The sequence below is a fragment of the Leuciscus leuciscus genome, assembly GCF_965113295.1.
Source record: "Leuciscus leuciscus genome assembly, chromosome: 23".
NCBI classification, from domain to species: domain Eukaryota; kingdom Metazoa; phylum Chordata; class Actinopteri; order Cypriniformes; family Leuciscidae; genus Leuciscus; species Leuciscus leuciscus.
In genome coordinates, this window is record NC_138747.1 from 21,074,979 (window position 1) to 21,102,626 (window position 27,648).

The following is a 27,648-nucleotide window of genomic DNA, read 5'->3' on the forward strand; positions in this document are numbered from 1 at the left end:
CTGCTCTGCGGCAACTGCACCAGCCTATCGATAGAGGCCCCTCATGACGTCAGAACCAAAGAGGGTGCTTCGCGCCCATTACGTCATGTCCCGCCGAAAGCGGGTGGGGCTAGGACTATAAATACGGCCCAGAGAGGCTGGTTTGGTCAGTTTTTTTCATCGCTGAAGCGAATCAGAACGTGACGCATGCATGGCAAGATACGCAAGTACTCGTTCCCTCTTCTAGAGAGAACCGAGGTTACGTTAGTAACCGAGTACGTTCTCTTACGAGAGGTTCTCTCGTACTTGCGTAAGTATCTTACGCTAGGGGAACACAGTGTAAAACGCCGTGCGTGCTTGAGACATAACACTAAAGTCCCAAGGGCAGGTGCCCGGGGCTCATACAGTGCCTAATCACAAGGGACTCACAGAGAATCCGGGAAGAGGGGCTAGAATAGCATCATTCCTGTAATATAGAGCTCTGATAAGAGCATATTATATCAAGTGTTCCACACAGCCAGGGCGAACTCGGTCTGGACTGATAAATATGGGGGACTTACGCACTGCCCACAGAAGTATACAGACGATCAGTGATCGATGCTCTAGCAGTTTCAGCATCCTGAGCCGATAGCATCGGGCGGGCAATACTGAAAAATTAAACCGAGAGCAACCTAGCTTGTAAAGCGGGAACCTCGAGGTTATAAAACCTTATAAATGTAGACGGGGAGGCCCAGCCTGCCGCCATACAGATATCTTGCAAGGCAATCCCACTGGACCAAGCCCACGACGAGGCCATGCCTCTTGTGGAGTGCGCTTTGACACCTATCGAGCATTGCAGGCCCTTGGATGTGTAAGCTAGCGCTATAGCATCAACTATCCATCTGGATAGACTCTGTTTTGATGCAGCTAGTCCCTTAGAACGTCCGCTGAACAAAACAAAGAGCTGCTCCGTCTGTCTGAAAACAGATGAGCGAGACACATAGGCTCTTAACGCCCTGACCGGGCAAAGGAAGCCTGCGTCCCCTTCCTCTTCAGATACCGGCAGGGCCTACAGGGAGATAACCTGTGCCCTAAACGGTGTATTGAGGGATTTAGGAACATATCCGTGCTTTGGTTTGAGTATGACTCTCGAGTCATCAGGCCCAAACTCCATACACGTCGCGCTCACTGAGAGCGCTTGCAAATCCCCTATGCGCTTCACTGAAGCGAGAGCCAGAAGAAACACTGTTTTGAAAGACAAGAGTTTCAGGTCTATTGACTGTATTGGCTCGAATGGGGCACCTTTCATGGCTTCCAGAACCGTGGAAAGGTCCCAAACGGGAACTGAGGGAGGTCTGGGAGGGTTCAGCCTCTTAGCTCCTCTAAGGAAGAGCTTACGTTCCTTCCTAATGACTGGCCAAGCGGTGGTTCAGCGAACGCTGCTATGGCCGCCACATAAACTTTGAGCGTGGATGGGGTTCTGCCCTTATCCAGAAGCTCTTGTAAAAAGGAGAGAACCTCCGGCACCCCACAGCGTGAGGGTGAAGTGCCACTCGCTGTACACCAGCTAGTGAACACAGACCATTTTGAGGAATAGAGCCGCCTCGTAGATGGAGCTCTAGCCTGTGTGATCGTGTTTAACACTCCCGCTGGGAGGTTAACGGGTACCCGTTGATGGCCCACACATGTAGGGACCAAAGCTCCGGGTAAGGATGCCAGATCGAGCCGTTTGCCTGCGAGAGGAGATCCCTCCTCACCTGTATCGGCCACGGGGCGTTACTCGTCAGCTGCATCAGGACTGGAAACCAGACTTGGTTTGTCCAAAAATGGGGCGACGAGTAGCACCGGGCATCCGCTCTCCCTGATTCGCTCTAACACCTGGGGTAGGAGCGTGACAGGGGGAAACGCATAGAGCGGGCAGCGGGGCCAGACGTGAGCCAGCGCATCCCTGCTCTTGGAGAAAAATTCCTGACAATGAGCGTTCTCTTGAGACGCAAATAGGTCTATTTTCGCTCTGCCAAAAGTCTTCCATAGCAGTTTGACTGTCTGTGGGTGTAAAGACCATTCTCCTGCCGGAAGATAGTTTCTGGACAGTCTGTCTGGTCCCACATTCAGATGGCCGGGCACATGTGCTGCCCTGAGCGAGCGCAGATTGTGCTAAGCCCAGACCAGGAGGCGTTCCGTCAGCCTGTGAAGGATTCTGGATCTGATACCTCCTTGGTGATTTATATAAGCCACCACTGACATGTTGTCCGAACAGACCAAGACGTGGTGTCTTTTTATCTGGGGACAAAAAGCGCTTCAGCGCGTTGTCGACTGCCATCATTTCCAGGCAGTTTATATGCAGAAGCTTCTCCCGTTCCGACCACTGGCCGAATAACGGTCTGCCCTCGAGCAGCACTCCCCATCCCGAGGTTGAGGCGTCCGTAGACACCACCTTCACACTCGAGGAAGTCCCCAGGCTTACTCCTGACCGGTATCAGTCGGTCACTGTCCAAGGTTTCAGAGCTGCGACGCATTTCTGATCGACCTTGAGGCGCGCGAGACCAGAGGTCCAAGCTCTGCGCGGCGCGCACGCTTTCAACCAATACTGCAGCGGGCGCATGCGAAGGAGACCCAGCTGAAGCATTGAGGATGCTGAAGCCATGAGACCCAGCATCCTTTGAAACTTTTGAGCGGGACTAAAGCGCCGTGGCGAAAAATCTCTGTCATGCGCTGAATACTTAGTCTGCGCTGCGGCGACAGCTGTGCTGTCATAGACAGCGAGTCCAGATCTGTGCCCAGAAAAGATATTTTCTGACTGGGAGACAGCGAACTCTTCGCCCAATTGACTGTGAGACCTAAATTCTCGAGGTGATCGAGTAATATGGTCCTGTGTTCTATGTGCTCCGACTGTGATCGAGCTAGAACCAGCCAATCGTCCAAATAATTCAGCACTCATATGCCTCGGAGCCTGAGGGGTGCGAGCACTGCATCCATGCACATCGTGAATGCGCGAGGTGCCAGGGATAGGCCAAATGGCAGGACTGTGTACTGATATGCCTGACCCTCGAAGGCGAATCTCAAAAATCGCCTGTGACGTGACGCTATTTGTATTTGAAAATAAGCGTCTTTCAGATCTATCGACATGAACCAGTCCCCTTGGCAAATTTGCGAGAGGATTTTCTTGGTCGTGAGCATTCTGAACCGTCGTTTCAGAAGTGCTTTGTTTAGTCGTCTTAGATCTAGAATGGGTCTGAGACCCCCGTCTTTTTTTTCTTTTTTTTTTGGGTACCAGAAAATATCTGCTGTACATGCCCCCTTCGCTCTGAGCTTGTGATAAGGGTTCTATAGCCCCTTTGCTCAGTAACTTCGCTATTTCGGCTCGAAGTAGGTTTGCTACTTCCTTTTTCACCGTAGTATCGATTCGCGCCGCTTTGCGTTGTGGGCGTCGACCGAACTGTAGCGAATAGCCTCTTTCTATAATGTCTAGCACCCATTTCGAAACCCCGGGTAGCCTTGGCCATGCGTTTGCACGAATGGCTAGGGGTTGAATGCGAAGCGCGCTCTGGTCGCTCAGCGACAGAGGGGCTTCAGTGTGCTGCAACATAAGCATCGCGCTTATGACATTTGAGGCAGGGGGCGCGCTGATAACAGCGGGCAGATTGCCCGCGCTCGACTCCTCTGCGGTGGTCAACCGAGAGGGGGAGGGCTGGGCGAGTCCCGTAAGACCTGTCATGTCTATGTGTGAATGTGGGCGTGGAATAGCGGGCACATTTACAACACTGAGAGCATTGTCTGCCTGAGCAGAGCGAATGCATGTTGGTTTCGTTTTACAGAAACCTTGAGACATGCAGAACGTAGTGTTTGTGGGCACTGGGCAGTGGGCACATTTACCCCATTTAATGCGCAATCGATCTGGGTCGATTTCATGTGCGCGAGCCCTGTGTGACGGGCTGTGTTTCTGTGTAGGAATGAGCACTGGGCAGTGGGCATTTTGTCTACACTCATAACACCATCGACTGTGGCCGGAACACCAGAAAATATACTCTTATGGGATTTCTCTGGGTAGCCGTAAAAGCGGCGTTTGTGTGCAGGCAAGCGGGCTGTGTCGCCGACTTGTTTACTGCAGAATACACTGGAACAGTCCCATTTACTGGAACTGAACGAGCAAGAAGTTGCCATAGAAACAGAGAGCGTCAACATGCTGGCGTTTGTTTGCAGGCTTGCGTGTATTACAATAGGCTCGTCCACTGCAATATTGACATTTCCAGAGAAATGTCTGAAAATGGAGGTAGGTCCAGCCGCAGCTGGACTAGGAACACTCTCTTTTCCCCTTTCGCCAGTGATGCACGGAAACCATAGAAACGGTGCTTGGGTGCAGGCGAGCGGGTTGTACAACGCGCTCGTTGGCTGCAAAAATACACATCTGCAGTCGCCTTTTCAGGGACCTGACAGAGCGAGCATTGACGGCATAATTTTATCTGCCGGTAGACCCGGGATCGAACACGGGTCTCTCGCGCAAAAACCTGAGAATCTGCCACTGGGCCACAGGGGAAGACACATAGGCATTTAGTTAGCGCGAGTATTATCAGAGAGTGTCAACATGCTGGCGTTTGTTTGCAGGCGTGCGTGCATTACAACAGGCTCGCTCACTGCAGTATTGACATTTCCAGTCGCCTGAACTTCAGAGGGGAATGAGAAATGTGTGAGAAATAGAATTCGGCCCGGCCGCAGCGGGACATAAACACTATTTTCTCCTTTCGCCAGTGACGCACGGGAACCATAGAAACGGTGTTTGGGTGCAGGCGAGCGGGTTGTACAACGCGCTCGTTGGCTGCAAAATGCACATCTGCAGTCGCCTTTCAGGGAACTGACAGAGCGAAGCATTGGAGGCATAATTTATCTGCCGTTAGACCGGGATTCGAACACCGGTCTCTCGTACGAAAAACCAAAGATTCTGCTACTGAGCCACAGGGGGGAACACAAAGGCTTTCAGATGCACGAGCATATAAGAGCGTCAACATGTTTTCTCTGGCGTTTGCTTGCAGGCGCTGCAATATTTATATTTCCAGTCGCCTGATCAGGGAACTGAGAAATGTGTGAGAAAATTCAGGTCAGTCCAGCTTCGGCGGGACTATAAACACTCTTTTCTCCTTTTGCCGGTGATTGACGCGTGAATGGGGCGCAGGGGCAGGGTAGCTTTCTTGTACGTAAAGAAAAACTAATCCCGACCGTCCGCTTCCAGCCTCCCCTGTGAACGGCGCAGTTTGCGCGGCTCGAACAGAGGGAGAGAGAAAGCTAGCCCCGTGACCGTCCGCTCCAGACATACCCTGTGAACGGCGCGGTTTGCGCGGCTCGAACAGAGGGAGAGCAGGTATCATCCTCCAAGCAGGCAAGGCAAGCGGGCGCACCGGCGAGCTTTGCGGGTTGGGGGAGGGCGGAGGAGCAGTCTCGGAGAAGGATGCCAGGTGAGTCCGCGGAGTCACCATAGGCAGTAACTAGCTCGCAGTGAGGGCAGTCGCCGTCAGCGAGCGCGAGAGCGAGAGCTGCGCGTCCTCAGGAAATGGGGCGTCTTGAAAAAAACGCCCGGCTCTTTTAGTGCAATAAGAGTGTGTGTCGCGGCGGCGAACACACACATACACAAAACACAGTAGCAGAGAAAAGGATATGTACGCCGGAAAGTGTGAGCAGGAACGGCGACTGAAGGCGGCGAGTTGTCGACCGGCAGCTTCAGATGCAGAATTAATCCCGCTGAGTGCTTGAATCAGACGGCGCGGCTTCCTCTCAGGATCCAGCGATGCATAGGCTCGCTGAAGAGATAAAAAACTGACCAAACCAGCCTCTCTGGGCCGTATTTATAGCCCTAGCCCCACCCGCTTTCGGCGGGACATGACGTAATGGGCGCGAAGCACCCTCTTTGGTTCTGACGTCATGAGGGGCCTCTATCGATAGGCTGGTGCAGTTGCCGCAGAGCAGCCAATGGGCGCGCGAGCTGTCTCGCCCATGTCTGCATGCTGCTGCAATGCGTTTTACATTATTGCAAAATTAAGGATAATTTTTGGCTTCAATATCTCGAGGAAAAGAGGTTTTCCCCTAGCGTAAGATACTTACGCAAGTACGAGAGAACCTCTCGTTAGAGAACTAGTCCTTTAATATGCATTTCAAGGCTGAGATTATGCATCGTCTGCAGAGCTAACGTTAACGTTACTTACACAAAATAACATCTAAAGTGCATGTGACGAAGACAATATCTTTATGAACTTCAGAAAAATATTGATTAGATTTAGGTAGGTATTAACTAACAGACAGACAGACAGTTATGTTCAAAATAACCCCAAATCTACTAACTTACCATGCTAAAGTGCATTTAAACAGATCCAACAAATAAAATGAAGAAAAAACAGTATCTGTCGAAATCTGTCTGTATGTATAATGTTGGCCACTGAGAGTATAATGGAAATATAATTAACCACAAACCAACATGAGACTTCAAGTCTTTTAAATAAATGATTCTCTCTTCTCTCTACTTTTGGTATAGATTAAAATCGGCTGTTGTTGCAGCCAACTGCACAACATATTGCAGGCATTATTGAGACCGTCGGTCGTCAAGATGGCGGCGCAAAGCTACAGTGACGTCACGTGAACCGAATGAATAGGGAAAGCAATGCTGTATAAATGTATTCAGCTGTGAAAAAACAAAACAAAAAAAAGCAACAGCCAATATTACAGTTTTCTTTTTTTTTTTTTTTTTTTTTTTTACAATCGCTAGGACTCATTTCTCAATACTTATACAGTGGGGAGAACAAGTTTTTTTGATACACTGCCGATTTTGCAGGTTTTCCAACTTACAAAGCATATAGAAGTCTGTAATTTTTACTCTTCAACTATGAGTGACGGAATCTAAAACAAAAATCCAGAAAATCACATTGTATGATTAAGTAATTAATTTGCATTTTATTGCATGACATAAGTATTTGATACATCAGAAAAGCAGAATTTAATATTTGGTACAGAAACCTTTGTTTGCAATTACAGAGATCATACGTTTCCTGTAGTTCTTGACCAGGTTTGCACACACTGCAGCAGGGATTTTGGCCCACTCCTCCATACAGACCTTCTCCAGATCCTTCAGGTTTCGGGGCTGTCGCTGGGCAATACGGACTTTCAGCTCCCTCCAAAGATTTTCTATTGGGTTCAGGTCTGGAGACTGGCTAGGCCACTCCAGGACCTTGAGATGCTTCTTACGGAGCCACTCCTTAGTTGCCCTGGCTGTGTGTTTCGGGTCGTTGTCATGCTGGAAGACCCAGCCACGACCCATCTTCATTGCTCTTACTGAGGGAAGGAGGTTGTTGGCCAAGATCTCCCGATACATGGCCCCATCCATCCTGCCCTCAATACAGTGCAGTCGTCCTGTCCCCTTTGCAGAAAAGCAGCCCCAAAGAATGATGTTTCCACCTCCATGCTTCACGGTTGGGATGGTGTTCTTGGGGTTGTACTCATCCTTCTTCCTCCAAACACGGCGAGTGGAGTTTAGACCAAAAAGCTCTATTTTTGTCTCATCAGACCACATGACCTTCTCCCATTCCTCCTCTGGATCATCCAGATGGTCATTGGCAAACTTAAGACGGGCCTGGACATGCGCTGGCTTGAGCAGGGGGACCTTGCGTGCGCTGCAGGATTTTAATCCATGACAGCGTAGTGTGTTACTAATGGTTTTCTTTGAGACTGCGGTCCCAGCTCTCTTCAGGTCATTGACCAGGTCCTGCCGTGTAGTTCTGGGCTGATCCCTCACCTTCCTCATGATCATTGATGCCCCACGAGGTGAGATCTTGCATAGTGCCCCAGACCGAGGGAGATTGACCGTCATCTTGAACTTCTTCCATTTTCTAATAATTGCGCCAACAGTTGTTGCCTTCTCACCAAGCTGCTTGCCTATTCGGTTGTTAAGTCGTGACGTAACCACTCTCCGATAATACTATTTCCGGGTCCAAAGTCCAGGTCCTCTCTACCTACCTACCGCTTTCGCTAGTGTTTTGGTTATTATTGAGTGTTTTTACAATGCCGCAGTGCTGTGTCCCGTGTCCCGAGCTAACTCACTTCAACCTCGTAAATCTTCTTTTTCATTGATGCCTGGACTATACCCTTAATTATGCCACCTGAGTGATGAGCTACACTAACCACTCTGTTGGTGTTAAAGGAATTTAAACCCTTTTTGACTGCCAAGGGTGCCTCACTAAGAAGGACGTGATCGTAAATAAATTTACAGGTTCCACCATTGTTATTTCTGGACGAGAGGAGCGCTTGGACCCGGAAAAGGCTAAACGTCACGCGTGACGTCAGACTTAACAATCGGATTGTCCTGTAGCCCATCCCAGCCTTGTGCAGGTCTACAGTGCTCGCGAGCGCCCCCATGTGGCCGATTTGCGCCCTTGATGTGCACTTTCGCGCTGATGCGGGCTCCGCAGCAGACTTCTTCCCGACAGTCAAAGCGGCATTACGTCACGAAAGTGCGGACTCAGAGGAAGACCGCGAGTGCTTAGGGTTCCATTTGTGACAGGGCCTAACAGGTCTGTGAGAGCCGGAATTCTTATTGGTTGGTAGGTGATCAAATACTTATGTCATGCAATAAAATGCAAATTCATTATTTAAAAATCATACAATGTGATTTTTGTTTTAGATTCCGTCTCTCACAGTTGAAGTGTACATATGATAAAAAATTACAAACCTCTACGCTTTGTAAGTAGGAAAACCTGCAAAATCGGCAGTGTATCAAATACTTGTTCTCCCCACTGTAGGTCACTTTTTTTAAACTCTTCACTCAGTTTCACTGAGCCCTTCACTTAGGCACTAATTAATTTCACATTCAAAATGCACTAAAATGACCAAAACATGTCTCAAATCAAGTCATTCTTCCATAACACTAGCAAAGGTTGTCAACCAACAAACTTACTTTGTCAGTCATAAAACAATGACCTAAAAACAACAGGATGTTTGCTTTTGGAAAATGTCTTTACATATGACACTCGCAGAACTCATTGCAGTTTGTTACATAGTCCATGTTTACATTACAGTACCAAATTATCCCTAAGTCTTCCTCTTTTGTATTGATGGTAATGAAAGACTGAAAGATTTGTGTAGGTGTTTAGCTACATCATTTTATTTTATTTTTAGATTTGTAATATATTTCAAAATGATATTACTGTAGAAATGTAGCAAATTGCTATCATATTCAATTATGTATTATGTTAGGTTTTGAACTTAAGTTTTGAAAAGAGTATAAATGTGCATTTTGGCCTGTATGTAGTGTCTAATTGAGAGATGTATTCATGTAATTTGAAAGATGTAGTCTTTGAATGCATTTTCTGCCAAAGCAATGTTAAATAACCTTCATTTTAGCCCACATAAACCCACTGTGTGAAGAGTTTTGAAAAATTGACCTAAGTATTGAGAAATGTGCCCTAGCAATTGTCAAAAAAAATTGTTTTATCAACAATGTTCGGGAGGAACGCATTCAAATGATCTATCCAATCAGCATGATGTCATTAGGCCAATATATATATATATATATATATATATATATAGACTCACCTATGTTCCTCGACAGTTTTCTTGCATCCCTCCGCCAACCCTGACTCCTCACTATTGGCTGGTTCCTATCCCAGCCAGGGATACGGGGGGAGTACTTTTGGTTCGGACCATATTCCGAGCTCTGAGCCCTCCCATCAAAACAGCATACCAAATACGCCTATTGATTAATTATTTTCTGATTATTTGTAAGTGTGAACTCATGAAATTGTAGCCAATAACAAAAGCCTGGAGGTGGAAGAACTAGAGAAAGTGTTCGTTCAGTACTTCTTTATGGCACAGTGATAGAAACATAGCTCCAAAAGAGGTTTTTGGGTATCTGTAAGGCAACCATCTGGTGATTCAGACTTGACAAATATTGTAGTAGACTGTGGGTCGTTCAAAAACAGTGTCCCCAACCACCTCAAATATACAGTCTTTGCCGGCCAGCAGTGGTACTTCAGTCAAAGGCACATTCTCCATGTTATGAGCAGTCTGGGTGTCCTGTTTAGCTTCATTTGCTTTTGCCTGACAAAAAGAAGGTCATATTCCATAAATAAGCTTGTGTTATTTTACGATAACAAACTAAAGTTGAATCATGATGCTCCAAAAAGCCTTTGACATATAACATGGGCTTGCCAGTGACATGTAAGAGTGTCTGCAATTTAATAAATAAATAAATAAATAAAAAGTTTAAAACACAGTTATTAGAAATGTACTCTTTGCATTCATGTGGGTTTCATGGGTTTTTTGAAAAACTTAAGTTTACACATCTTGATCATTATTTTCAAAAAGGAAAGAAAAGAAAAACTTTTGTAAACATGTTTTTAAGGGGAAAAGTAACACATAAATAAATGTTAATTTACCTCTCTGTCAGGTGGAAAGTCTTTTCGACACAAGTGGGCAATGATTCCAGCTGCCAGAGCATCTCCTAGTACGTTGACCATTGTTCGAAAGCGATCTCTTTAAACCAGAAGGGGTGGAAGACTTTATTGATCCTATCATCATTATTTTTGCCTCATGCATTGTGTTTTAATAATAATATATATATATATATATATATATATATATATATATATATATATATATATATATATTTATTTATTTATTTATTTACTCCACTCTGTATAAATATTTACTTTTATTACTATTTATATTTAATTTACATTCTTATGATCCATTGAATTATATTAATCATGTGACTGATTACAGGTTTTTTTCCAACAGATAAATGGCAGTTATCTCAACTTACAAGATCCAATCAATGGCCACAATCAGCGTGATGTCATCCGGTGGCAATCCAACAGATGTCAACACAATCACCATGGTTACAAGGCCTGCCTGAGGGATTCCAGCAGCACCTATACTGGCAGCGGTCGCAGTTATACTGGAGGAAATCAGAATAGGATGATTAGTATGATTTGACTCCGATTCCTGATAGAACTGATCACATCAGATGAGTCTGTCTAGTTCCCTTTCGTAAAGGGAACTCCCGCTGCATCGATACTCGATACTCGATACTTTGGGGAATGCCCTCGGCATGACGCGTCTGAAGTCTGTAATGGAACTATTCCAATCTTGATTGGTGCTCGTCACTCGTGACGTTGCATGTGACGGTGATCCGGAAGCTATAAAAGGGCAACGGAACATAGCCGTATCAGCTTTCTGTCTTCAGCAAGCGTTCTGTGTGACTGTATTGTCTTATTTGGTGTTGTTTGTCTATCTCAATATATATATGGCGAATATAGAGAAACGACTCAGGCGGTGTGCGTCCCCTTGCTCGCGCTATTTGAGCGAGGGTGACGCGCACTCGTTTTGTGTTGTTTGTCTGGGAGTGGAGCATGCACGGGCAGTGCTCGAGGGCGCTGTCTGTGCAAACTGTTTTCAGCTATCTATGAGAGAGCTCCGCTCCCGTTTGAGCTTGTTCGATCAATCAGATCAGGCTCGCGTTTCCAGTGCATCAGGCCCCGCGTCTGTTGAGGCAGCGCGCCGCTTGTATGCATGGGATTCGCACGTGGAGCTGGCAGATAACACTGAGACGGTTGCGACCCTTTCTCAGTGTTTATTAACCAGCTCCACTGGTCTCGCGCACGGTTCGGAAGCCCGCGCTGCGGCTTCTTCCGACCGTGTTAAAGACACAGCGTTTGATTTATCTGGCTCCGAGGGGTTAGATATTATCAACACTGAATCACATAAATATGGGGATTCGCCACCCCATATTCCCGTTATTGAGGAATTGCTGGAGGTTGTGACCAGGGCAGTGGTTAAATTAAACGTTGAATGGCCATATAATAAGCAGGAAGCGACTAAGAAAAATAAAATGGATGAGCGCTTCCTGCAGACCCAGTCACAATCTTTGTGTCAGAGCCTTCCCTTTTTCACTGATCTTCATACTGAGGTATCGAGATCGTGGGAAAATCCATGTTCATCTCAATTATTTTCCCCCCATGTATATATTTACTCATCTATTAGGGAATCTAATGAGAATGGTTATGGGGTGATGCCTCGGGTTGAGGAATATTTTGCGAAATATTTTCTCCCTGACGTTGCGTCACCCCTGATAGCTCAGACACTTCCCTCCAAATCTCGTACATCGAATTTGTTAGGGAAAGCTTATATGGCGGTGGGTCGAGCCGGTGCATGCCTACACACGATGGGGTTATTACAGGCATACCAGGCTGACCTCCTCAAAGAGGTGGATGATAACTGGGAGGTCTCACTCAACGGTATTACTGAATTTCGTAGAGTAGCTGACTTATCTCTCCGTATTATTAAGGAGACGGCTCGTGCTATTGGCCGTTCTATGGCAGCAATAGTCGTCACAGAGAGACATTTATGGCTTAATCGCTTGGGGATCGAGGAGAAAGACAGGGCTTTCCTTCTCGATGCCCCCCTTTCACCTTCTGGCCTCTTTGGCGACGCGGCGAGAACCGTTGTCGAAAGGTTTCAGGAGGCAGAGCGACAATCAGCTATCCCCAGTTGTCAATCTAGGTCTCATGGGGTTGCTGCCAGGGGGCAGCCTCAGGGGACAGCCGCCAGTTCAACATATTTTGAGAAGGTTTCCTCTCGTGCCCCCCCGTATAAGGCTTGGGGCCAGAAGAGACATTCTCGTATGAAGCCCTCTATATCGAGGACAGGTCTGAGGACTGTCTCTCGGGCTAAGATGGCTTCAACTAAGAGGTCTTGTCGTAACACGCAGACCCTTATGGCCGTTCCCCCAGGAGAGCGAGTACAGGAGTCTCGCCCCCTTATACAGCCCTTAGGAAATCGATGTTTACTTCCCGCCGCCGATGGCGCTTCGGGACACATCGGCTTCCAGCGAACACAAATCGCAGTATCTGCCCGGAAACGTTGCGGCCCTGTCGAGTTCGCCGCCTCTCAGGAGGTCTGTAGAGAGCATATTTCGGTTAGTTCCTGCCAGTTAGCTGCTTCAGGTCGCCGAAACCATTTGAACGTTTTTAGCCAAGGCCAGTCTCGAGGGACTGGTCCCCATAATAGCATATTTAGACACCCCGAGGGGTCTTCAAAATATAGCCTGGAGGGTCCTGCTTACAGCGGAGCTAATATAAAAATATTATCTACTAAGGGTGGTTCACATGTCTGCCAGCCCCGAGCAGGGTTGGTTCTTGGAACAGGAAGTCAAGTCTCTCTTAACAAAGGAAACCTCAAGGTGAGCTCTTCCTCGGTTTCGGGAGCCGGGTTCTACAGCCGGTACTTCATAGTTCCTGTGAGGGAAGGGGAGTAAGGCCTTGTTTCGGATCTCAGGGTAATGGATCAACCTCCGAGGGGGTTCAGATTCAAGATTCCGACTGTCAGTCAGACCAGCTCCGAGGACTGGTCTGTCGTGATAGATCCACAAGGCCCTTAACTCCTCATTCCCTTCTAACCCCATCACGGGAAGTTTCCGAGATCTGCTTTTGGGGGAAAAGCACATCAGTTCCGGATTCTTCCATTCGGCCTAGTATTGTATTCCCGCACCTCCTCGGAATGCATGGTCACTGTCCTAGCTCCATGGAGTCTTCAGGGCATCCTCATTCCTGTCCATTGACTACTAGAGCAGACGGTTCAACACCGAGGTGTTGTTTCGAGTCTCGTGAGGTGCTAGGGAATATGGCTCAGAGTCTAGGAAAAATCACCAGTGCCTCTTCAGAGAAACCGATTCCTGGGGGCGGTGTAGGTTATAGTCATGATGCAGGCACAATTGTCTCCAGCTCAGACACTCATCTTCCTTACCATAGTCATGAATATCAAGCTAGGCCAGGCCACCACTACGTGACCTTATTAAAGAGTGGGCTCGCTGGCAGCAGTGTTCAACATACTATTCTTTGGCCTGCTGTACATGGGGGCCCTGTAGTAGTGGCTCAGGACCAATGGGTTTTCCCCGAGAGGGAACCCACTCCGCATGACCAGAGTTACGCGCACATGCCCTCGTTTTCTGATCATGGGGAGGAAGTTATGGTTCCTGCTCCTAGTACCTGTGTTGGAAACACAGGGTCTGAGGAAACTTCAGAGAGACCATTAGGTTCTATTTTTGACAGACACTATGTCGATGGTCTCTCTGATCAAAGAGGGGGCAGTCATCCTGTCGAGGCAGGGGCTGCAGCCCGGGGATTTCGAACTCCACCCCAAGTTGGCTTTAGCCGGGATGGAGGTCGGTTTGTCAGAGGTGCTCCTGTTTCCCCTTTATGTGGACGGCCACCTTCTGCGCCACCTCTCCCATGCTCTTCCAGCTCTGCTGGGTTTGGATATCATGATACAGACATGGTTGAGGCCATGTCTGTGTATACTTTCCCCGATTGTTCTGCCCCCGGGGGTTCTAGAGTACAAGAGGGTTCAGCAGTACGGGATCAGCTTACTCTTAGTGGCCCTGTACTGACAGGCCCAAATATGGCTTCCAAACATCTGGGCCCTTCTGGCAGGCCTTCCGCGGTGAATCCGGATCAGGATGGTCCTCCCTCTTCAGCCCAAGGTCATGATATTTCACCCTTGGCGGTAGCCCAGGAAGCTACTGGATTGGCCCCTGAGGGGGACCAATTCATAAATTCTGGTCTCTCAACCGAGGTTGTTGAGACAATTGTAAACTCTAGAGCCCCCTCCACGAGGAAACTTTATGCATTTAAATGGAAAATTTTTATTTTATGGTGCAGAGAACATCAGTTGGACCCAGTTAACTGCCCAGTGGCTTCAGTACTGGAGTTCCTCCAGAATCGTTTCTCTGACGGGCTCTCCCCGTCCACGCTTAAGGTCTATGTGGCGGCTATATCAGCCTTCCACACGCCTTTAGGGGTGGGCACGCTGGGGACACACCCACTCATAATTCGTTTCCTTCGTGGAGCCAGGAGGATGAGGCCTGCTATCCAGCCTAGGGTCCCCACGTGGGACCTGGCAGTGGTCCTCGAAGGTTTATCCCTGGCACCCTTCGAACCCCTGGATAAGGTGTCTGAGAAATTTTTATCCTTTAAGGTAGCCTTCCTGCTCGCTATTACTTCCCTGAAACGAGTTGGCGACCTGCAGGCGCTATCTGTGGCTCCCTCTTGCCTCGAGTTCTCTCCTGGCAGAGTGAGAGCCATTCTCCACCCTAGACCTGGCTACGTGCCTAAGGTGCCCACAAATGTGGCACGGTCTATAATCCTTCCGGCCTTTCATCCTCCACCGCATGTGTCGGCTGATCAAGCTAAGTTACACTTGTTATGCCCGGTCCGAGCTCTTGAGGCCTATGTACATAGGACCTCGGGCTGGAGGAAGTCGGACCAGCTGTTTGTGTGTTTTGGGTTATCCAAGAAGGGCTCCCCGGTCTCCAAGCAGACTATTAGCAAGTGGATAGTAGAGGCTATTTCTTCAGCTTACGAGGTGCGCAATCTGCCTTCACCTCTCCTGATAAAAGCTCACTCAACCAGAGGAGTGGCATCCTCTAGAGCCTTGCTAGCAGGGGTTTCTCTTCAAGAGGTCTGTGATGCCGCTGGCTGGGCCTCCCCACACACCTTCATCAAACATTACAGTCTGGATCTGTCCTCTACACCAGGTTCACAAGTTCTCATGTCTTGAGTGTGCCAGATTGCTTCACACCAGGGCAGGGTCTCTCAGTGTGGCGGCGTGGGTATTCGTTCCCCAAAGTATCGAGTATCGATGCAGCGGGAGTTCCCTTTACGAAAGGGAACGTCTCGGGTTACGTATGTAACCCTCGTTCCCTGAGTAGGGAACGAGACGCTGCATCTCTCGGCCACACTTTTCGTGCTCCTGAGAACGACTTGCTTCGACCCTTTAAAAGCTGATACGGCTATGTTCCGTTGCCCTTTTATAGCTTCCGGATCACCGTCACATGCAACGTCACGAGTGACGAGCACCAATCAAGATTGGAATAGTTCCATTACAGACTTCAGACGCGTCATGCCGAGGGCATTCCCCAAAGTATCGAGTATCGATGCAGCGTCTCGTTCCCTACTCAGGGAACGAGGGTTACATACGTAACCCGAGACGTTTCCATTAACTATTAAAACTAAGTTTGCACAAAACCTTTGTCTGTCTGTAGGGCAGTAACGATAATAGATCTTTGGGATGCGTCCTCCCACCAATATTTTGTGGACGATCAAAATAGGATTTGAAATGGCTGATTCTTACATTTTAATTTTGTTTTCCCAATGCTGACTATATTTAGTTACATCTCTGCCGGTCTGCAAGTACCTGATGGTGACAAGCTGTCCGAAATCCAGTTCATGCTCATTGACCTGAGCAATGAAAATAGCAGCAACTGCTTCATAAAGCGCTGTTCCATCCATGTTAATAGTGGCTCCCACTGGCAGCACAAACCGGGCAATCTGCCTATCCACTCGGCAGTTCTCCAGCAAACATTTCATTGTAATGGGCAGCGTTGCTGAGCTGTGAAAAAGAGTAGGATGCCTCACTCTTACAAGGCCAACGTATGTTTCTACTTCATTTAATGGAGTTGGGATGAGCTATTTACAGATTTTTTTGAGGAATTCATCTTACCTGGATGACGTGGCTAGGGCAATGACCATGGCTTGCAGAAGTCCTCTGATGTATGTGAAAGGATTTTTCCGTGTCAGAATAAAATAGAAGAATGGAAGCAAGATGAGGCCATGTACAAACAGGCCTGCCAGGACCGTCACCCCATACCAGCCCAGTTTCTTCCCAAGTGTGGAGGGATCGCTCATGTCCAGGATTTTGCCAGCCACGAGGAAGATGATACCAAAAGGAAAATACCTGTTGAAAAATGCAGAGACGTTAAACAGTCTGGTAGGAATTAGTCGAATGATTCAAGAATGTGAATCTTTAAATGCCCATCATGTTGATGACTATGAAAATACCATTTGCAAACCTTTTACTTCTGTAATGTGATATTTTAAGAAAAACAGGATATTCAATAAAAAATGTTTTTTCAAAAATGTAAAATCTTTTTTTAATTTTTTTATTGATGATTTTGTTTTTTTGATCTTTCAAAAATGATATGCACCAATTCGTTCACATTAAAATGTATATGTATTAAGGAAAGAAATAGGGTCAATTTTGTTGACATTTCCCAGCTATGCATGTGCTGATGGCATTGTTAGCCCTACACTACCCCAGCAGCATGGAGGAGTGTGTGACAGCTCTTAAGTTCAGGTAAACCATAATCCCTTCATGTGCTTAATGACAGCATCACTTTAACACACCTTCATGCTGGCAGTCGTTATGCACGTGCCTGCTGCATGCTGGAAACTTCCTGTAAAAACTTTTGGATTTTTAATTTTAAAGGGTTCATGAACTGCATTGTTTTATTGTTTTATAATGTTTCCTGTGTGCACATATAATGTTAGTATAATCTTTACATAAATTCTTGTCATAATTTTGAAATAAAAGGCATTATTCCTACCCTGATTTTAGCCATATTATTTGAACGCTCTGTTTTAAGGCAGTGTAAACGCCTACTGCTGTGATTAGCTAACAGCTTTTCATATTAAATGGCCAAGTATTACATGTGGAACCCTCTCGAAAACTTTTGGCACATTTTTACTTTTACAGCTCTCAAGGTTAACTAATCGTGAGAGTTGTTGATTATAGCAGAATATTTAGATCTATGGTATTATATTTAAATAGTGGCATGAAAGGATAAAGTGATGAGCATTGTAGCCGATCACAGACATGTTGAGCGCATGAATGTCAAGTCGAATTTAACAATATGGATTGTTTCAAAGCTTCTTTACAGTGATAATAGAAAATGACCGTAACAGATTGTTTAGGCTTTACAACAGCTCTAGCATAAAGTTATCGTCCAGCTAAAGTTAGTTTTGATTGATTGATTCACCGTTGCGAAGATCATTAGTTATTAACTTAGGGGCCACTAACACAACACCGTTCTAACAGGAAAACCCTTAACGCGCTCCAGCCGCCCATCCGCACAAAACATGTGCCTGGTGTCTCGAGAACACACTCCCTGAAATAGGTTCGAAGGTGCAAACGATTATTCGTTATCTCTGCGCAAACCTCAAAAACGCAAACCCGTGAAAACACAGATGTCGCGCACATGCGCATTACGTGTTCAGTCCAAAGGTAGGCGCGTTTGAATATATATGTGCGCAGGCGTGTAGTCCTTCTTTAGAAATCATCCCTCAATAAACTACTTGTTTGGCCTTAAAAATTTATAATACAGAATTTTTTTTTTTTGTCGCGTCTGCGTAGCCACGCGAACCGGAATTATCCCGAAAACATTTTATCTGTACTGAGGTAAAGGGAAGGGAAGGAGGCCTTCACAGGGGAGGGACTGGTTGACACTTCAGGACTGCGTTGTCATCGTGTCCAGGCCCAGGTCCTTCATCAGATCTGGATACGGCCTGGATCCGGCGGACTGCGGTAAACCTCGGATAAACAGAGAGACTAATATTAGCGTAGACCTCCTCCTTCTTATGATGTAACAAGTACATCAGGATTTATTGGGAGTGTTCCCGGTTCCGGCTGACCTAATTTATGCAGCCTAACATTGAATTATAGAAGTCTATAATGTGTTATGTGTATGCTAGGCCAAAGAGATGTGTTTTTAGTCTAGATTTGAACTGACAGAGTGTGTCTGCTTCCCGGACAATGTTCGGAAGATTGTTCGAGAGTTTTGGTGCTAAATAGGAAACGGATCTACTGCCAGCAGTCGATTTTGATATTCCAGGTATTATCAACTGGCCGGAATTTTGAGATCACAATAGACGTGAAGGACTATAATGCGTTAAGAGCTCGCTCAAGTACTAGGGAGCTAAACCATTTAGTGCTTTGTAAGTAATCAACAATATTTTAAAATGTATACGTTGTTTAATAGGGAGCCAATGCAGTGTTGACAGAACCGGGCTAATATGGTCATACTTCCTGGTTCTGGTAAGACCTCTAGCTGCTGCATTTTGGACCAGCTGTAGTATGTTTATTAAGCATGCAGGGCAACCACCCATAATAGCATTACAAAATCTAGCCTTGATATCATGAATGCATGAACTAATTGTTCTGCATTTTTCATTGAGAGTGTTACAGGAGAGGCTTCCTCTCCGCCTCCTCCGGATCACCAGAGGGAGCTCTCACCAGAATATTGACTGATACTATTCGGACTACAAATCCAAAAGGCCCTCATACCTGGGACTGATTACACACACACCTGCAGTTCATCACACAAACACTATTTAAACACTCCACACACACACCACCGTTGTGAAGTCTTGATTTGCCATGGTGATCATTTCTGAGCTTTTCTACTGTTGACTATATTCTGTGTTTGATCTGTGACTGTTTCTCGTTGTTTGATTCCTTGCCGCCTGCCCCGACCTTAGCCTGTCTTTTGGATTGTGAATGTCAGCTACCTGACCAGACCTCTTGCCTGTCCTTTGTACTGTGAATGTTTGCTGCCTGCCTCGACCTGCCTGTACCTGTTTTCGACTCTGAGTTAATAAAGCTGAAGATGGATTCTCAATCCGATGACTCCTCATTACAGAGAGCATATTATGTCATTTAGATATATTTTTAAGATGAAAAAATGCGGTTTTACAGATACTAGACACGTGACTTTCAAATGAAAGATTGGTATCAAAGAGCATACCCAGGTTCCTAACCGACGACGAGGACTTGACAGAGCAGCCATAAAGTGTTAGACAGTATTCTAGGTTATTACGCGAGGACGTTTTTTGTCCAATAATTAGAATCTCTGTTTTTTCAGAATTAAGTAGTAGGAAATTGCTAGTCATCCAGTTTTTTATATCAGCTATGCATTCCGTACATTTTGTGAATTGGTAAATTTTGTCAGAGTGTGAAGAAATATAGAGCTACGTATCATCAGCATAACAGTGAAAACTAATTCCATGCTTGCTAATGATATCTCCCAAGGGTAGCATGTACAGAGTGAACAGTAACGGTCCTAGTACTGAGCCTTGTGGTACACCATACTGTGACTTTTGATCGATAAGACATCTCTTCATTTACTGCTACAAACTGATAACGGTCAGATAAGTATGATTTAAACCATGCTAATGCAATTCAACTAATACCAACATAATTTTCAAGTCTATTTAAAAGAATGTTGTGGTCGATATTGTCAAATGCAGCACTAATCGAGTAACACTAATAGAGAGATACAACCACGATCGGATGATAAGAGCAAATCATTTGTGACTTTAATGAGAGCTGTCTCAGTACTATGGTACAGTCTTGTGAAGATACTGCCTTTTCTAGTATCTTTGACAGAAAAGATAGATTCAAGATCGGCCTGTAATTGACTAATTTTGTAGGATCAAGTTGGGGTTTTTTAACAAGCGGTTTAATCATAGCCAGCTTAAAAGTTTTTGGTACGTATCCTAATGACAAAGATGAATTAATGATATTAAGAAGAGGATCTATTACCTCTGGAAGCATCTCTTTCAGTAGCTTAGTCAGTATAGGGTCTAATATACATGTTGTCAATTTAGATGAATTAACGAATTTAGAAAATTCTTCCTCTCCTATAGCTATGAATGAATCGAATTTTTCCTTAGGGAGACTACAATGCACTGCCTGATGCGATACTGTAGTAGACGGTTGGATAGTTATAATTTTCTCCCTGATATTATCAATCTTATAAGTGAAGTTGTTCATAAAGTCATTACTGCTGTGCAGCTTGGAAACTTCTGGGCTTGAAGCTTTATTTTTCGTTAGTTTAGCCACTGTTTCAAATAAATACCTAGGGTTTTGTTTATTTTCTTCTAATAGGGTTGAAAAATAAGCAGATCTAGCAGCTTTTAAGGCCTCTCTGTATGCAATCGAGCTCTCTTTCCATGAAATGCAAAATACCTCTAGTTTTGTTTTCTTCCAGTTGCGCTCCGTTTTTCTGGCTGCTCTCTTAAGGGCCTGAGTGTGCTCGTTGTACCACGGCATTGGACTATTTTCTTTAATCTTCTTTAAGCGCAACGGAGCAACTGTGTCTAAAGTGCTGGAAAAGAGAGTTAAAAGTTTCTGTCGCAATATCAAGTTCTTCTAAGCTATCTGGGATGCTGAGATGATGAAACTGATCAGGAAGATTATTAATAAAGCAAACTTTAGTGGCAGAAGTGATAGGTCTAACATATTTGTAACATGGAGTCGGCTTTGCAGCCTTGGCTAAATTAAGTTTACATGAGACTAGATAATGATCTGAGATGTCATTGCTCTGCTGCAGAATTTCAACGGCATCCACACTGATTCCATGTGACAATATTAGATCTAAAGTATGATTACGATGAGTAGGTCCTGACACGTGTTGTCTAACTCCAATAGAGTTCAGAATGTCTTTAAATGCCAATCCCAATGCATCTTTTTCATTATCTACATGTATATTAAAGGGCCCCTATTATGGATTTTTGAAAATGACCTTCCATGTAGTGTGTAACATAGCTCTAAGTGAATGAAAACATCCTGCAAAGTTTTAAATTGTCTCGGGTTACTGGTGTAACCTATGTTCTCTGAATAGGGAACGAGACGCTGCGTAGCTTAAGACGCAGTGGGAACGCCCTCTGGGTGTGCTGATTGTCTGAAGCCCATATAGAATCACGCCAATTCATTGGCTGATGGCGCGGGCTCCGCCTCGATGCTCTTACATCATCTTACATTGGCGCGTGCCATCTGCTCTTCAGATTTCTCTGCCGAAAAAAGGAAGCTTGTCGGCAGCGCGAGGAGCTTGGCAGCGAACGCAGTGTCTCATTCCCTATTCAGAGAACATAGGTTACACCAGTAACCCGAGACGTTCTCTTTCATAGGTTCACTCAACGTTGCGTAGCTTAAGATGCAGTGGGAACGAAATACCAAACTCACTAAGCTAAGCGCTGCCGCAACTAGTATAACGACAAGATAACTTACATGACTGGTTCAAGCAGACAAAACATGGGAACCTGGAGCCATGTCGAGATCCAAACTATAGAATCTGACAAAAGTGTGCGGAGAGGACCAACCTGCCACCACACAAATGTCTTCCAGGATGGCCCCTCTAAAAAGTGCTTGAGAGGAAGCCACACTTCTGGTTGAATGTGCCATGATGCTAAGAGGTGAAGGCAGACCGCGCACCTCATATGCCAGTGAAATAGCCTCTGTAACCCAGTGGGAAATTCTCTGCTTCGATACGGCAAGCCCGGGCGAGGGTGCCATATTCTGCCCTGAAGCTGGGATAGTAGATCCTCCCTGACTGGAATCTCCCAGGGAGGGGATTCCAGAAGAGGAACCAGCTCCGAGAACCACGGCTGGGACGGCCAGAATGGGGCTACAAGTAGGAGACAGGATCCGCTCTCCCTCACCCTGGACAGAACCTCCTGGATCAATTTGATGGGCAGGAATGCATAAAGTTTCTGCATCGGCCATGGCTGGGTGAATGCATCTATTCCCAGTGCTGCTGGGGGGCTCAGGGAGAACCAAAGTGGGCATTGGGACGACTCCTGAGATGCAAAGAGGTCCACTTCCACTTTTCCGAGCACGTCCCAAATCAGGGCTACTGTTTGACGGTTCAGCATCCACTCCCCCGACCTGAGCTTCTGCCTCGACAGAAAATCCGCTTCGAGGTTCAAGATATCGGGGACATGGACTGCCCTCAGTGAAAGGAACTTGTCCTGAGCCCACAGGAGGAGGTGGCGTGCATGCCTGTCTAGGGTGCTCGACCGTGAGACCCCTGCCGGTTTACATGGGACACTACCGCCATATTGTCTGTTCTGATAATGACATGGTAACCTTCGAGAAAAGGGAGAAAGTGTAGAAGGACCAGGGAAACAGCTCTCACCTCCAAGCTGATTATGTGACAAGAGTCTCCCCAGTCCAGACCCCGCATGCTGGCCTGCCCTCAAAAACCGTGCCCCAGCTGGTCAGAGAGGCATCCATCGTAATCATTTAGCGACGGAAAACAGTGCCCATGCTGATCCCGTTCTGAAGGAAGAGGGGGTCCCGCCAGACTGAAAGGGCACGGGAGCAACTGCGCGACACCTTCAACAGGCGAAGAGCCAGTCCTGTCGACCGGGCCCCTGAGAAATCCACCACAGAAAAAGTCTCATGTGGAGCAACCCTAGGTGTAGCACAGGGGAGGCTGCAGCCATGAGACCCAGAAGCCTGCGGCAAGTGCCCACAGAAACACGATGGCCGAGCCTGAAGCCGGCCAAACATGTCACAAGACTGGAAATCCGAGCAGGAGCCAAACGGGCCTGCATCAGAACGGAATCAAGCCGAAACCCTAAGAAAACTGTGCATTGAGCTGGGGTGAGAACACTCTTCTCGGTGTTTAACCTCAAGCCGAGATACTGAATGTGACAAAGGACAATGTCCATGTGATGGGTCACCAATTCCCTGGAGCGAGCTAAAAGGAGCCAAAATTGCCCAGACAGTTGAGTATAGGAATGCCCTGGAGCCGCAACGTGGCAAGAGCAGCATCCATACACTTTGTGAACATCCTCGGTGCTAGAGCGAGACCAAAGGGAAGGACCCTGTACTGGTAAGCCTTTCCTCCAAAGGCGAATCTGAGGAACCTCCTGTGTTGCTGTACAACCTGAATATGGAAATATGCATCCTTCAGGTCTACTGTCACGAACCAGTCCCCCGCACGAATTTGAGATATGATAGCTTTCAGCGTCAACATCTTGAATTTCCCTTTGTAAAGGGAGAAATTAAGCCGGCGGAGGTCTAGTATAGGTCGCAGACTGCCGCCCTTCTTCGGGACCAGGAAGTAACGGCCTTGCTTGACTTCCTTTGAAGGAACCTCTTCTATCGCTCCTTTAACCCTCTGAGGTCTGAGCTGTTTTCTGGGCCTGGAGGTGTTCTGACATGCTCTGACATTTGTGTTTTTTTCTGTTACTAGTGACATTTTCATGGCTAAAGTCTAATTACACTGTATTCAGCACAAACTCTGCTACAATAATATATCAGCAGCATGTATGTAAAAGTTTGTAGTTTTGAGATAATGACATTTATGCGTGGTTTGTGAAAATACAAAAAAAAATTGTCACTGAAATAAGGCCATGAAACCCATACTGATTATTTCTTCACAAGACTTTTGAAAATTGTATGACGTAGCCTAGAATATTTGCTCCAAAACTATGTGAAAATCACCCTGACTGCTCATTCAGATAAGACAATATATTGATTTAAAATTTCTAAGACGTGTTTTGTGTGACAAAGCCATATTCGAAGAGGCGTGATCATCTCATGAATATGTAAGCTTTTAACACCTGAGAAAGACAAAGACACTCCCCTAACTGCCCTATTAGGAGCGATCAGGCCCTGTCATTCAGAGCAACCTTGCACAAAGAATGAGGAGATTTAAAAAAGAATGGCTTTTAGATTGTTTGGATTTATTTACAACACAACACAATCCAAAAATACAAATGACAAAAGAGCACATTGAAAACAATGATCCAAAGACAGAGACCTTTGTGCCATTCCTAAAAACATTGTACACACCATTTCCAAGGTGTTTGATTTTCACTTTTCCATGTTCATGTACAGAGACTCATGTGAATGTTGAAGTCAGCAGGACTCAGTTGCATCTGGTCCCTGAAAGAAAAGAAAAAAGTGAACATACTGGTATCAAGAGAAACTAGGCCTGCACGATTTTGGGAATACATTTGAGATTTTTCTGGTTAAAATTGCTTTTTAAAATTCACAGCACACACACACACACACACACACACACAAATGTTTCCAACAATATATAATATAAAGAACACCGTATTTGTTGTGCCTTGTAGGCATAAGCTATGTGCAGTACTGCATAAAATAATTTTATTTTACAAAGCAGCCTATAAATCTTCCAAAAGATTTCAGTAACAATGCTAGAGAAAAATATATTGATTATCTTATGTTACTTCAAATGTTTCCATTCGTTATGATGATATGAAATGAGATAATAGTAAAAACATAAAGCCTAATGTTTGGTGCATTTTTCCTTTCAAACGCAATCGCGCTCCAAAATATGATACATTCAAACCCACAGCGCGCTCCAAAATATGATACTCAAACCCACAGCGCGCTCCAAAATATGATACATTCAAACGCCATCGCGCTCCAAAATATTAAACATTATGGTTATACATATCTATGCTTGAGCAGATATCCACAAACAGTATTTAACAGTAAACACGGGTCTAAATAGTATAATATTCACCATATATCTAGCAACAGTTCAACTGCAATGTTAAGTTTATGCAACAATACCATAAACTAATAAGTAAGAATTTCTTACCTTACATCTTTCTTGTCTTCAAATCGCGTTCTTCTTCTTCTGATGTAAATCCAATGTAAGCTCACAGCGCGTCTTCCAAACTCGACGAAAAGCAGAGACTTGTGAAGTGTTTTGGTGTTTTGTGTTTGAGGTAACGAGGGCGTTCGCGTTCCATGTGGAGATTTGCATGTGAATCTCTTTTGCGTGAGTGGGCGTGGCCGAATTAAAAGTAATTAGCAAGCGTTTGAGATACTGGACATCCTGTTGGTTTTATACAAATTACTTAGAGAATATTTGTTTTCAGTTTGAATCCGATCATTTAAAAGTACACACTTAAATGTGTATAAAGGTGTATGGCTCATAAATGTGTGAGAAGGATTCGCTGAGTTTTGTTTCAGTTTATAGACGTGCTCAAGAAAAAAAAGTTCACCGCGACGGAGAGGCAGAACGCACACCCTGTTTATTTTCTTTATTTTACAAAAGCACAATGTTTTGATTTGATTGTAAGTGGACACATACAAAAGTAGAAATATCACAGATTCTTTTTTTATATTTCTTTTTTCTGTATAACCATAAATGACGGAGTAATTTAAGTTTATTGTACTACAATGTGAAGAAAATCCAGCAAAACGCAGGGGCGCGTTTTCCGACCTCAGAGGGTTAAGGAGAAGGGATGACATTTCCTGCTGTAGTACAGAAGCCTCTGAGGCGCTGTTGACTACAGTCGGAAAAACCCTGTTGAAGCAAGGCGGCGGGCGGGGGGGGGGGGGGGGGGGGTGGGGGGGGGTTCGACAGAACTGAAGCGTGTAGCCGAGCCAAACTGTGTGGAGGATCCAAGGTGATACCCCTGGCAGACGTCTCCATTCTTGAAAGAAATGTGATAGAGGAAGCGGAGTGTCCAATGCAGAGGACATACCTGTGTTAGGGTGTCGAGCTGAATCTTGTGGTGCGGCGTGGTCGGCCGTGAAGGAGAGCACCTGGCGTCCTGACACGCAGTGGGAGGTACCACTGCCTGAATCGGGAAGAAAACTGAACGTGTCTCCGAACACGTCAGGGGCGAGGGGAGAAAGCTTAACGCGTCTCCTTCCTCCCGCGCCGGAAGGTTTGAACGAAGTTGAACAGAAACTGCACTTCGAAACGCGCTGGGCTGCGAAAGTGGCAGAGTTGGAAAAGGAGAGCAAGTGAGAGGTGGGCAGAAACGCTTACGCGGTCTGTCCCAACCTTGAAAATCAGGGAAAGCTTTCCTTTTTCTGACCTGGTAAGGAGCGATTTGAGGGAGCTGGAGCGGGAAATGGGCGACCGCGGGCTCCCCAAACCGTAGCTGGTGGGGGATGAGCTGGGTCACTCCTCCTAGTGGTGAACTCCTTCCTGTGAAAGGGAGGTTCTCTGAGTTGAGACGGGGAGGGGTTAGACTACTCCCTAACCCTCCTTGGGCATAAACTGCCTGAAGGCGGCCGACTGGGATTTTGCGGCCCGGAACTTGTCAACCATAGTGTTGACCTCCTCCCCAAACAGTCCAGACTGAGAAACCGAGGTGTCCAGGAGGAAAACCTTCTCCTTGTCACGGATCTCTGTGAGGTTGAGCCACAGGCGGCCCTCTGCAGCAACCGCACCTGCCATAGACCGACCTATAGCATGTGTGGTGTGCTTGGTGGCTCTTAAAGCCAGATCCGTGGCCTTACGAAGCTCCTTGACAGCTTCCGGCGTTAGGCCAGTGTCCTCGTCCATCTCCTTTAGAACATCCGCCTGGTAGGCTTTGAGGATGGCCATAGTGTGAAGGGCCATGCCTGCCTGACCAGCTGCCATGTAGGACTTTCCGATAAGGGCGGAAGTAGTCCTGCATGGTTTAGAGGGAAGGAGGGGGCGAGATTTCCACGATGGAGCCGACGACGGAGAAAGGTGAGAAGCCAGCGTGTCCTCGACCGCAAAGATGGCGGAATAGCCCTGCCCCACAGAACCAACGAGGTTGGTGAAGTCAGCGGCTGCCACATTAGTCAAACGTGCGGAAAAAGGCTGCTTCCAGGATCTGGAGATCTCATTATGCAGATCACTGAAAAAGGGCAGCTTTCTCCGCTCCGGACAAGAATTAGGGCCACTTAAAAATCTTTTGTTAGACGACTGTGACTCGCGGGGCTCGTCGGGCCAGTCAATAGCGAGCTTCTCTGTAGTGCGCAAAAGCACATCAATAAGCTCCGTGTAGGCCGCAGTAGGTCGCGCTTCCTGGCCGCCAGGCTAAAACAGGACGCTGCAGTGTAAATCACATCCTCCAGCCCGAAAGAAACCGTCTGGCGCGCTTCCGGGCTAGGGCATAAATTATCATGAGAACACTCGACTGGCAGGACGCCGAGAGGGAGGGAGGGAGGGAGAGAAAGGGCAAGGCCCGTCTGCTCATTCTCCATACCCTCGAGCTCTACATCCGAACCCCAGCTCGCGGATCCCCGCGAGGCGGTCTCGGGAGTGCGACGAGGGGGGGCGGATGA

General features: G+C 46.4%; 2 protein-coding genes across 2 annotated transcripts in view; both read right to left on the reverse strand.

The window, feature by feature from the left end:
• The window catches only part of LOC309488521 (uncharacterized protein), a 245,752-nt gene that overhangs the window by 204,274 nt on the left and 13,830 nt on the right, over positions 1–27,648 (reverse strand). The window lies entirely within an intron of this gene.
• slc1a8a (solute carrier family 1 member 8a) overlaps positions 9,863–27,648 on the reverse strand; it is a gene marked incomplete at its 5' end in the record, with an annotated part of 28,953 nt that continues 11,167 nt past the window's right edge. Inside the window, 5 exons of the mRNA XM_082156765.1 lie at positions 9,863–10,032; positions 10,371–10,467; positions 10,757–10,891; positions 16,186–16,380; positions 16,492–16,725. Of these exons, the coding sequence (XP_082012891.1) occupies positions 9,868–10,032; positions 10,371–10,467; positions 10,757–10,891; positions 16,186–16,380; positions 16,492–16,725 (826 nt within the window). The 3' untranslated portion in view covers positions 9,863–9,867. The remainder of the gene's footprint in view (positions 10,033–10,370; positions 10,468–10,756; positions 10,892–16,185; positions 16,381–16,491; positions 16,726–27,648) is intronic.